The sequence below is a fragment of the Gavialis gangeticus genome, unplaced genomic scaffold (genome assembly GCF_001723915.1).
Source record: "Gavialis gangeticus isolate Ggan-Ray unplaced genomic scaffold, GavGan_comp1, whole genome shotgun sequence".
NCBI lineage: Eukaryota > Metazoa > Chordata > Crocodylia > Gavialidae > Gavialis > Gavialis gangeticus.
This window is the reverse complement of record NW_017728991.1, coordinates 13,016,432-13,027,904: the sequence shown is the minus strand read 5'-3', so window position 1 is coordinate 13,027,904 and position 11,473 is coordinate 13,016,432. Positions and strand designations below refer to the sequence as shown.

At 48.1% G+C, this 11,473-nt stretch overlaps 1 protein-coding gene across 4 annotated transcripts in view; it reads left to right on the top strand.

Annotated features, from left to right (window-relative positions):
• CACNA1G (calcium voltage-gated channel subunit alpha1 G) overlaps positions 1–11,473 on the top strand; it is a 324,600-nt gene that overhangs the window by 98,123 nt on the left and 215,004 nt on the right. For 3 of the 4 annotated variants that reach the window (XM_019517481.1, XM_019517491.1, XM_019517498.1), the window contains exons 13-15: positions 8,040–8,133; positions 9,126–9,310; positions 10,456–10,902. In XM_019517481.1, the coding sequence (XP_019373026.1) occupies positions 8,040–8,133; positions 9,126–9,310; positions 10,456–10,902 (726 nt within the window). Of the gene's footprint in view, positions 1–4,888; positions 4,958–8,039; positions 8,134–9,125; positions 9,311–10,455; positions 10,903–11,473 lie in introns of all 4 variants that reach the window. The other variant, XM_019517507.1, reaches the window with a different exon arrangement.

Here is an 11,473-nt window from a genome sequence, read left to right as displayed (position 1 = left end):
ATTTTTCAGTATTCCTAATGCAAGGCAGAGCCCCTACTGACATTAATACAGAAAAGGGCCAAAAAGAATATAAAGGAGGAAATAAGAAACAGATTCCTGAAGGCAAAAAGCAACAAAATGTCAGGAAGAAAGGAAACAGCGGAGGAAGAGGGATCTTTACATTCTGCAGAGGGGTTTGGCCAGCATGCATAAGCCAGCATTATTCATCAGGATCTAGTAGGGCAGGTTATAATTTAAAGTAATGTCTCCATTGATTGATAGGCGTGATAAGGGGAAAATAAACATTAAGGTTTGTCACCTCCCAGTGCCATAATACTCCATCCCACTATAAATAACTCTGTATAGAACCTATTTGTTTTTTATTTTCAAGTGCAGTTTAAGGAGAGAATTTATTGAGTTGTTCTGGAAGAAGGCAGTAGGTATTTGTATTATTTCTCCCTGGGTTGGTGTTTTATTTTTAATTGCCTGGTGTTATAGCTGCTCCTCTCTGAATTGTCTCCTCTGTCATGGAAAATGAAGGAGAGGGCATTGTCAGCTGCTTCTAAAGAACGGAAAGTTTTCTTGTAGGATCTGACTTAGGCTTTACCCAAGTACCTGTCAGGGCAGGACAAAAGCAGCAGGCCTCCCAGTGGAAGAATGGCTGATGTAAAACTGAACCTTGCACTAGTTTGTCTAGGGCAGCGGTACCCAAACTCTGACAGATTGCACATCACCAGCTTAAAACAATACATCCTTAAGTACCACCAGCAATTTTTTGTCATATAAAGTCATTATGCTAAATCTGTTAACGTGTACCACTGACAGGTGGTCTGCATACCACTGGTGGTACACGTACCACAGATTAGGAACCGCTGGTCTAGGACATTGGTTCAAGCAAAGTCCCTCGGCTGAAAGATCACCTGCTGCAGCTCTCCATCGGAGAATATGGCATGGCTTTTTAAAACAAGTAGTTTCTTCTCACTAGCTGCATAAGAGCATTTCAGCGACAGTGCATGGCTACTTGGAATTGGTTAAGCTCTAAAATTGGAACAAGATGGTGGAATACCGATCTTCAGTTATGCAGTGTGACTGCAGCTTATGCAGGTAAATCCAAGTGCTTTGAACTAGCTAGATCAGGTACTGCTGGCAGCATCACTGCAACAGCACAGAGTGCCACACAGGTAAACCACCTGAGCATTTTCCCAGCTTTCTGGTCACCGTTTGCAGTCACACTTTGACTGCAATACAGTATAGGCAAATCCTTTAGCCACCAGTTTAAATCTGGACTGACTCCATTAATGTCAAGAGGGTTCCTTTTAACTTTGGTCCCATCCCAGGGAAGCACTAACAAAAACACCTAATGTGAAGTTAGGGTAAAGTTATATGTTATGCTTAGGCCATACTAAGGGCACTTAAAATGTGAATGACTGCACATTAAAGCTCGTTTACTCACGCTAAGTGTCCTCTGAGTTTCTCAAAGTTTTATGCCACTTCAGATGAGTGTTAACTCTGGGCCGTGCAACCTAGCACGTGTTAGGGTAACTTCAGTCTGCTCCACAGAGATAAAACAAGCAATTTTAGTCCTCCAGCATCCCAGGATGCACTGCTCCCAGTCCCCCCTCCACCTGGAGCAGCGATAGAACCTAGGGGCACTAACACACATGCAGAGAGCCTGCACCAATGCACTGGAAATCCAGTGTGTCAGAGCATACTCAATTAATTGAGTAACTTGACGTGCTCTGGGAGCCTCGTGCGTCACGTGCATCGGCGGTTCAGCGCATCTCCACACTGAGCAAATGGTGGCAGTGCTCTTTGAAATAAAACACGTTCAATGTACTTTAGTTCAGAGCACCCCGCTGCCACTTTCTCAGCATGGGGACTCACTGCGCTGCTGATACATGTGACACACGGGTGCTTTTAATTAGCACAGCTTGTTAATTAAAAGCACCCAGCGCTGCGTCGGAAACGCATATAAAAATGCCCTAGGTGTCCTGGCTTCAAGCCATGCCCCTGCTCGCCAGCCGTCTAGTGGCAAGTCACAGTTGTGTAAGCAAGAGAATTGGTAACCCTTAACATGTGACCACTCGCAGCACGTGCTAACATTAATACCGCTTAACATTGCACAGATGTAGTGTGGTTTAACTGGAACATGAGACTTCACTGGGAATCGCTTTTCAGCACATACTTATTATTAAGCATGGTTTAGCTGAGACCAGGATCTGGCCTACCATGTTAGCTCCAAAATCCTCTCTCAGTTACACTGATGTAATTCCAAAAAAAACCGCGCTGATTTAGACGAAGTTACTCCTGACCTCCCAAAGCATGGCTGATTACAGTGTGGTCTTTTGTGTCCGAGTTCATAGTATCATCTCAATAGTTTTTTTTTTTCTTCCCCCAGCTACCTCTGAGATGCTCTCGGTAGTCTCCTAGTAAACATGGTAAACAAATGTCTCCATTCAATTGCAATTTTTCTGAAGCTGGCAGACAGAGTAAATGTTTGTTGGATTCAGGGAGTCAGATCCTCAGCGGGATATATTGGTGTTACTCCATTGACTTGAGTAGCGTTTCAGCTGCACGCACCAGGCGAGGATCTGGGCTCGTCGCTCTGTTTGTTCAGCTTTGCAGCGGAGTGGTTTTTAATCATACCTGTTTCCATTTCTTGTCAACATAGGCACAAAAGGCCATTGCCTAAGTGAAATTAGATGAGACATTATCTCCCTTTGTAGGCTTTTCTCTCAGGTGTTTCTTTCTTATGTCCCTGACCCTTATTCTTGGGTTCAGCGTTTTATTTTTATGCTCCTTCTGATTTCTTCACTGAGACCCACTTAATGCTGCCTCCTTTATCTCCCTGGTCCTTGAGTGCCTTTCCTCAATCTGCAAACACCTCGTTAATTTTAGTGCATGGGTTTGCAGGCCCTTGGGTTGCTAGGCACCGGATGTACACACGCAGTTAAGGAACAAAAAGGACCTGTTCCAAAGTTTAAGCACGGATTTGCTGTCATTTTGGAGGTGGGGATTTAAAAAAACATTTTTTTATTTTTTGGGGGGGTAACCTGGCTATTGCATGCAAATGGTGCACCGGGGCGGGGCGGGGATTTATGCCACGTGGATTTTTTTAACGTGGGTTCTGTGGATTCCTTGGATGCAGACTTTGTGCATGAAGCCACAGCAGCTGTAAGGTGAGGGAGATGAGCTGTGTGACTTTGGTTGATAGAGCTGCTCAGATGATATTACTGACTGAGCTCTCGGGTCTCTGCCCTGGGGATTTATCATTGAAACAAACAATGGCTCCTGGTAAGGGAGCTTTTTGCCAGACATAAAGCTCTGCTGCTGAGGGATTTCATGATAACATTATCTCTGAAGCATATTCTTCCATTGGTAATCCTCTCAATTCCATGTTCCCCTTGGTTTCTGTTCTTGTCTCCGGCAATCCCCAGTTGCTAGTTTGTCTCATCTCCCTTCCCTGTGCCGGTAAGTCTTTAGCTCCATGTCTCGCACCACAGGGCAACCTAGGTGCAACGGGGAAGGGGCTTTGCGCATATTCCTTGAGCACCTGCGTGACTGATGCAGTAACAACAGTACAACCCCCCTTGGTGGTGTAGTATCAAGCCCTGGCGAAGGAGTCTGAGAAAACAAAACCTTAACTTCCCTTGGGATTCAACCAGAGGGAAGCAATCTATTTTTGGCCATCAGTAACTGAGATTTTGGATCATGTTTTTGTCACGTCCCCTTTACTTTGCACGCTCTGATCAGCTTGATTGGGATTATCCTTATGAAAGATAATTGCGTACGTGTTTTATCCCTTGCGGGCTCCTCCGTGGGTCTTTTTTTTTTACTACAATCAAATTGAATAATAATTTAACTTAAGCGTCTTAGGTACTCTTAGCAAGACACTGCTGTCCTGCGCCGATCCAAATTTTAGCCTTCCGTTCAGGAAGACAGATCCTGGCTCCTGAGTACAGCAGTGGGGAAAAAAGAAAATCTAATACCCAACTGCCCAGAATCCTGCACCTAGCTACCGCTGTGGTAGGGGACAGAGCACCACATTTTGATGCGATGCATCAAAAATGACGTGTAAAGTCCCTTACTGACTCCGTAGCATGCAGCTGTTCCCAAAGCTATGCATGTTCATCCTACGGTACTAAGAAGTAAAAACAAGCCCACTCTCTTCGGCTATGGAGGGGGAAACACAAAAAGGTGTTAAAAAAAAAAAAAATGTTCTCCAAGGGGTTGGGAAACTGTTGCTTTGAAGAGCCCTAGCCTTGAGCGATACTCAAAACCACCCGTGGGCTCCAAAGGAGAGTTTTAACTCTGGAAGGTGGGGTTGGGCCCCGTCACAGCAAGAGGACTTCCAAATAATGCAAGTCTTACAGTGGTTTCCCTTGAACTAGATATTTAATTTGGCTTTAATGACGGGTATTGTGTGTTAATCACCCATTAATTAAAAGCACGTATTCCTACTTAATGATGGCATAATAAAAGCAGACTTCATTATTCAGCTGCAAAAAAAACACCCGGATCGGACGCGGTTTTAATAATCAGACAGTATGTCATTAGCGCAAATCACTATCACATTGCAGTGAAATCAAATCCGTTTGAAACACTTAAATTGAAGGTAAGGTTGATCTGCGCCAAGGACTGTGTTGCATCGCAGACCTTTCATCCTTTCCTTGCGCTGAACAAAGACAGCCATGTCCGATGAGTCCGGTGCGTTGCGACCTCTTCCACTATTTAATCCTGACATGAAATTGCAGCTAATGGGCACGCACTGCCCTTCTTTACCCCTTTTCCTTTCTCTTTGCTTTCATCTCTCTCTCTTTCTCTTTTTTTTCCCCATCCACTCTCAATTTTGATGTTGAAACTGTACAAATTGAACACCCCCCCCTTCCCTCCCCCATTTTTACTTCAGGAAATCACCAAGCGAGAAGAAGCGAGTGGGCAGTTAAGCTGTATTCAGCTGCCTGTCGACTCGTCGGTGGTACGTAAGAGCTCAGCATGAACACCCCCCGACGCCGTCTGGTCGTTGTCTCTTTCTGTGGTGACTGGTCACACGCCATGATGCTGTTCTCATTGTAGTAGCCGTCATTACTTTTTGTCATCGTTGTTGTTGTTGTCAAGTTAGCCTTGATTTTAAGTCCCTTCCTTCTTTGTGGAGTCAGACGAGTTAATGCAGAGACCCTATCATCCAAAACCTGCCCGACTTTCCTGCCTACGGCGGCTCTTTTGCTTTGACCCGCCCCGTGAAGGAGAGCTTGCAAAAGGCTCTTTCAACAGCCGCTCGCCAAAGCAAGCATTTGGATTGCACGTGCTTCCCGGGAGAGGGGTGGGGGGAGGGCGATGTTTTATGGGCAAGTGTGCCGAATACTTCCCTTCTTACACACGCTGCTCCTTGTTCCTTCAGAAGACCCGTCCGCTCGTGCACGTCAACTCCAGCCCCTCAAACTGCGGGGGGCAGAGCAGAGACAACTGCCAAAGACTGAAGGGACCTAGAATCAAGCGTGCTCATGGACACGTGTGTGTAACGGCCCTGTGCTCTGGAGAAGTCGATGCTAGCACTGAGGCAGCGGCAAGGCCCACCGCCAGGTCAACCAGATGATGTGGTCCAGCTGCTGAATGGCTCTGGCTTGTGTTATGTAGGAGATGGTCATGGTCCCTCTCGGCCTTTCCATTCGTGAATCTATTCAATCAAGTGAACCCAACTGTGCCTCCCCTGTCCACTCACCCCCCTGCCTCCTCAGACATCTTTCTCTCTTTTTTTTTCTCACTCCCTTTCTTTTCTGTCCTTTCCTGGAAGCTCTGCCTTATATCTTAGCACAAAAGCCCTTTGTATTGTATTCAGGCACATTTCTCTTGCCTTCTGTACATGTTGGCTTATCCATGGTGCCATATGGTCCACCTTGGCATACTGTAATTGTTCACAAGGTTTTTAACTCCATGTTCTCTCATCAACCCTCTTCCATCCAGAAAGGCAAGCTGGGACCACGCGAACAGGTAACGGCCGCAGGCCCCTGCCATGAGATGCTTGCTTGTAGCCGTCCTTCACGTGGCCCTTGTGCTCTTAAAGGGTGATGGTGTCTTCTTCTACAGCAGGGATGCTTCCCGTCTGAAAGAGTTGGGGTTTGGTGCTGGGTGGGTGGCAAACAGAAAACCTCCTTTAGTCCTGCTTCTCCGTATACCTGTGCATTTCTAACAGCACCTGGTGTTATCCCCTGGATGGTTACCGAATGGTTCAGGAATGCAACTTTAACCAGGCAAACTATTCCCGTTGTTTATTGGTTTTTAATAGCCCATTAATGAAAAGGGACTAATTACTGGCAGGCCTGCTGACCAGAAAGAATTGGGAGGCTTTCCAGAAGGGACGGGAAGGCCTGAAGCCAGCTGGAGTCCATGTTCCACCGAAGAGACCGAGTTTGGAAAATCTGCCCAAATTAGCCAGTGTTCATTGAATATTCTTGCTCAGAAGGTATAGCCCTACCACTTGAAAACTTTGCCTGTCCTGCAGGGTGGATTTCATCAAATAACACAAGTTTCCTGCAGGACAAGAAGACATTTTACATGCCAGGGCTGTTTTTTCATTCCTTCTCTCTTGCCCTAATGGCATTTCTCTGAGAGCCCATGGTCTGAGTGGAGCAAACCCTACCTATTTAGCAGGACCAAAGGAGGAGTGTGTTCCTCTGAGAAATTGGACCCAATCCTCGATTCTTTAGTCAGGCAATGCTCCTGTGGCTTTCAAGGTGGGTTTTGCCTGAATTAAGGAGTACCATCCTGGGTCCTGTATTGCATATCACCTCCTGCAGTCTGCTACTTTGGCACTTTCCTCTTGGCTGGGGCCTTCAACTACCAAGTCTCTCTCCAAGCACCAAACCTCATCAGGGCTCTTAGTAGCACAGCTTGGTGTTCACTGTAGATGTTGGGGTCTCTTATGCACCTAGATTTTCCCTGGCTAAGGTAAGAGTCTGCTTGGCTTCTCTCCTGTCGCTGCATTGACCTACCCACCCACCTTCCCACTTTCCCTGCAGTATACATCGTACCAATGGATGGTGTCCTCTGCCAGAATAGTGGCTTCATCAGAAAAGCAGCCCCTCTTCAGATGGAAATAATTCTGGCAAGCTCCATTTCCAGCTGATGTATTCTGATCACACCACCCCCCATGTGCCTTTCCTCAGTGCCAATGGACAGAATGGAAGAGGGCTGGGCAGGGAAGGCCTTGACTGGGTCTGTATAAGTTGTCAGTAATTCCTGAGTTGCAGATTTGACAGAGCACGATGAACAAGGGAAATAATAAGCAATGGTGGTAAAACTTGTAACACAGCTTTGGAGAGGGGCCCACGGTAGCTCGTGGATACGTTGCTGGTGTCAAGTCGTCATCAGAATGGGAGATCCCACCACCGGCATTCTGAATTGTTCGGTGGGACCCAAGTAAGCCCCCTAAAATAAATGCATCTGTTGTATTTTATAGCATTGAGATAAATAGCCAGTATGGCTATTTATCCCCTTGTCGTATTTTATCAGGTTGTCCTTCATTGGATCTCCAAGTGCTCCTAGGGCGTTCTGAACCATTTCAGTGGCATGCATCCATTATCTGCTGAGTCCTGTAGGCCCAATCCTGTCTGTCCCTTGCTGAAGTTTGGATCATTTCATCCAAACTTCAGTGAAAAGAGTAGTGTGAGTGCCTGCCCATCTGTAATGGGTTCTAATTGGCAACGATGGTGTCGAGAACAGATGAGGATTCGGTTTTCATCCAGTGGGCTGTTCACTAGATCCAGGTCCTTTCCCTAGTGTCTGTCCAGTGTGGGACTGCAGCAGGGAAAGCCAAGTTATCTTTCTTTGCCTCTGCCTCCTGGCCGCTTTCAGAGGCGGCAAATCTACCCTTTAGGAGAGTAGTTCTGTGGTATAAATATGTGCATGCCTCATTCTGTGGAAGGTGATGTCCCATTGTGGTACCAGTTCCAGTGGATCACTAGGTGTGGCGTTGGAGACGGGATCCAGTGTTCAGCAGGGGTGTCCCGGCTGCACATTGTCATTTATCCCAGTCGCTAAGCTGCTGTGTTTTGCTCTAGGGAGATGTGTCTAAGTCTGATTCGGAGGGGGATGTTTTCCCCCCAAGCCTGGAAGAAGAGAGTGGACTGAAGAAACACTTGTCAAACCCAGCCTGTAAGTAACGGCCCTGGTGACCAGCCTTTCTAGGGCAATGTCACTTTGGTATGAAAAATCATGTGTCCAGGAAGGTAAAGCTTATCTTAGGAGAGTGTTTGAGAAGTAACCAGGCCCCTACTGACTCCATGAAGTTACAGTGGACTTCAGATATGAGTTACAGGTCACGAATGAAAGGCAAAGAGATGCAGTAGTGTTAGAGACCATTATCTCCCAGTAAAACTGAAGATCCAGCTTTGATGCTATATAAAATATAATATGTAGGGTTGATAATGAGAGAGGGCAACAGCAGAGAGCTGCTGCGTGCGGTTACTCCCCAGACGGTTGCCACATCTGTGATGCTCAGACAGGGCAGAGGGAGTGGTCAACATGACCTTGCAGTAAGGGAGGTTTCTTGCCTGCAAGATAGAGGATGTCAGGAGATGGGGAGAGTCAGAGCGAAGGGGAAGGGGAAGGGGAAGGGGAAGAAACTTGAAGCCAGACAGCATGCTCAGGCAGGTGAAGTGAAGGAGTGTAGATAAAGAAGTAAAGATGGAGAACAGAATGGGGAAGAGGGAGTGTAAAAGAGCTCTTGGAGAAGGGAAACTTTGGGGAGCAAAGCCTGGCAGATTATGAAAGAGATTTCAGAAATGCAGGAGGGTGGAGAGAGGCCTGTGTGGCAGATTGGTACTTGCATAGCAACAGATTGGCAATCCCGAGTCTGTGCTTGCACACTTACGCTCCATCAGTTGAATTCGAACCCCTGAGTAATGCAACTTCGGATCCAAAACTTCAACAGAAGCCCCACCTGCCACTCATTCATTAAAAACCTTTTTTGGCATTGAATGAAAACCAGCTCCTCTGTGATGGTGCTGGCCTCTGTCCTCTCAATGTCCTGATTAGAAAGGGCTCTGTTAGTGTTGCCGCCCATTTAGTCAGCCCCAGGCATGAGTTCAATGATTCATTTTTGGTTCCTAGGGCAGCAGTATCTGATACCTCCTTGTTTCTTCCAGTGATGGCCTTGAGTGACCACCCCGAACTGAAGAAAAGTCTGACTCCACCCCTCATCATACACACAGCTGCCACCCCAATGCCAATGCCAAAGAGTGCCATGTTTGGAGATGCAGCTCAAGGCTATGAGTCTCGCCGGGCCAGCAGCGTCTCCATGGATCCCAGTGCCCATGAACTCAAATCTCCGGTAGGCACATCATTTTCTCTGTTACCCTTTGTGATTGCTTCATTTCTACTTGGTTTATGTCAGAGGCGGGCAAAATGCGGCCCGCCAGCCCATTCTATCTGGCCCGCGGGACCCCTAAAAAATTTGGAAAATTAATATTTTTCTGCCCCTGGCTGCCTGTCATGCAGCCCTTGATGGCTTGCCAAAACTCAGTAAGTGGCTGTCCGCCTGAAATAGGATCTTGTGTAGACGCAACGAGGGGCACGTGTGCACGACAGTTTAAAGCGGGTTAAATGCCTTTGCACCGCTTTAATGGTGTTGGTGTTGGCACACATCGGCACCCCTGGTTTATGTGGCCATCTGTCTAGGTATTCATTCTCCACTCACCACCTCAGTATCTTTAAGCCCGCCTGTTGAAAATGGGCAATGAGCTAGTATCAAAGGGCATGTGTAAATGAAAGAGGGGCCCTAAATGTGAAGCAATGGGTTTTTAAAAACACCACTTCAATTTAGGGCCCTTTACACCCCCATGTCGTGCACACACACAAACTTACCTACCTCTCCGGTGGCGGGGAAGGGAAGGGAGAGCAAGCTGCTGGTGGGTGAAGCAGTCCCTGGGCTGCAGGGGGGCTGCTGCTTCCCTCCGTAGCAGTGGTGCCCCCCCAGGCAGTACCCACCTGCAGCCACGCAGCTTGGGTGGTCCCAAGGGGCACCACAGCCACAGAGGGAAGCACTGGGCCCCCGCGCAGCTCAGGCAGGCAGGCATGCTCCAGGGGAGGGGGGCAAAAAAGAGAAAAATCAGGTTTGCCACTTTTTTTTCTTTCTTGGGCAGAGCCTGCCTCCCCGGGCTGCTGCCAGGCTGCCCGCAGGGCTTCCTGCATGGAGCCCGGTGCTTCGCTCCACAGCTGTAGGGCAGCAAACTAAAACTCGGAGGAGGAGTTTTAGTTTGCTGTGCCCCAAGTCATTTAAGGTTCATTACGCGGCCGAATTTGCTACAGCGGCTGGAATTACTGCGCAATACGCCGCCGACATGTGCCAACACCATTAAAGCGGTGCAAAGGCATTTAACCCGCTTTAAATTGTTGTGTGCACATGCCCCTCGTTGCGTCTACACAAGGCCAGAGACATTTGAGTTGATTCTCTCCACATCCTTGTTCCTTCCTCAGTCCAGCATACGGAGCTCTCCTCACAGCCCTTGGAGTGCAGCCAGCAGCTGGAATAGTCGCCGGTCAAGCTGGAACAGCATTGGGCGAGCTCCCAGCCTAAAGCGCCGGGGCCAGAGCGGGGAACGCAAGTCGCTGCTATCTGGAGATGGGAAGGAGAGTTCAGAGGATGGGGAAAGCTCTGATGAGGAGCAGTCCAGTCGGGCCGGGAGCATCAATGGCTCTTTACCTCACCGCATGGGATCGCTGGAAACGAAAGGCTCATTTGACCTCCAGGACACCTTGCAGGTGCCTTCCCTTTACCGAACCAGCAGCATGTACAGCAGCCGAACCTCTGCATCAGAGCATCAAGACTGCAATGGGAAAACTTCCGCAGGGGCCCTGTTACATCAGTTCCATTTGGATGATCCCAGACAAGACTGTGATGACTGTGATGACGAAGGCAACATGGTAAGCAAAAGCTAGCAGCTGTTTCTGCTTCTTGGTGTGCATGTTTGAACTGATGCCAGCTCCCCGAGGAGCACGGTGCTACAGAGCGCAAGCAGCTGTCCTCTGCAGGATCTGTTTCTTACCTGCCTTCATGCACCAGACCAAAGAATACAGTGTAAGCCGTGCATATGAGCTACAGCAGGCACCTGGGTTATGGGAGCCCACTTCCCCTAGCACCACTTATACTGGTTGATGTTTCAGACTTCAGTGCCATGTCGCATTAGAGCTCTGAAGTAATCTTGGGCCCTCAGTTCTTCCTACCCTACCAAGTCCTATACATGTACACTGCGCTTTATGAAAGGACAAGCCATGGTCCTGGCCCTAGACATGTCAGGGTAGCCCTGGGCTGAGCACATTTGCCCCTCCACTTATCCAACAAGAAGGCTCTATACATTATCAGCCCCCACACAAAAGCATCCCTTCTGTAAATGTTCTCTTCCATGGCCCTGAGATCTCTCAGTGCTTGTCAATTTGCAGCGGGAGAGGAGAGGAGAGCAGGGCGGGGGGGGGGGGGGGGGGAAAAAAGGCAAAA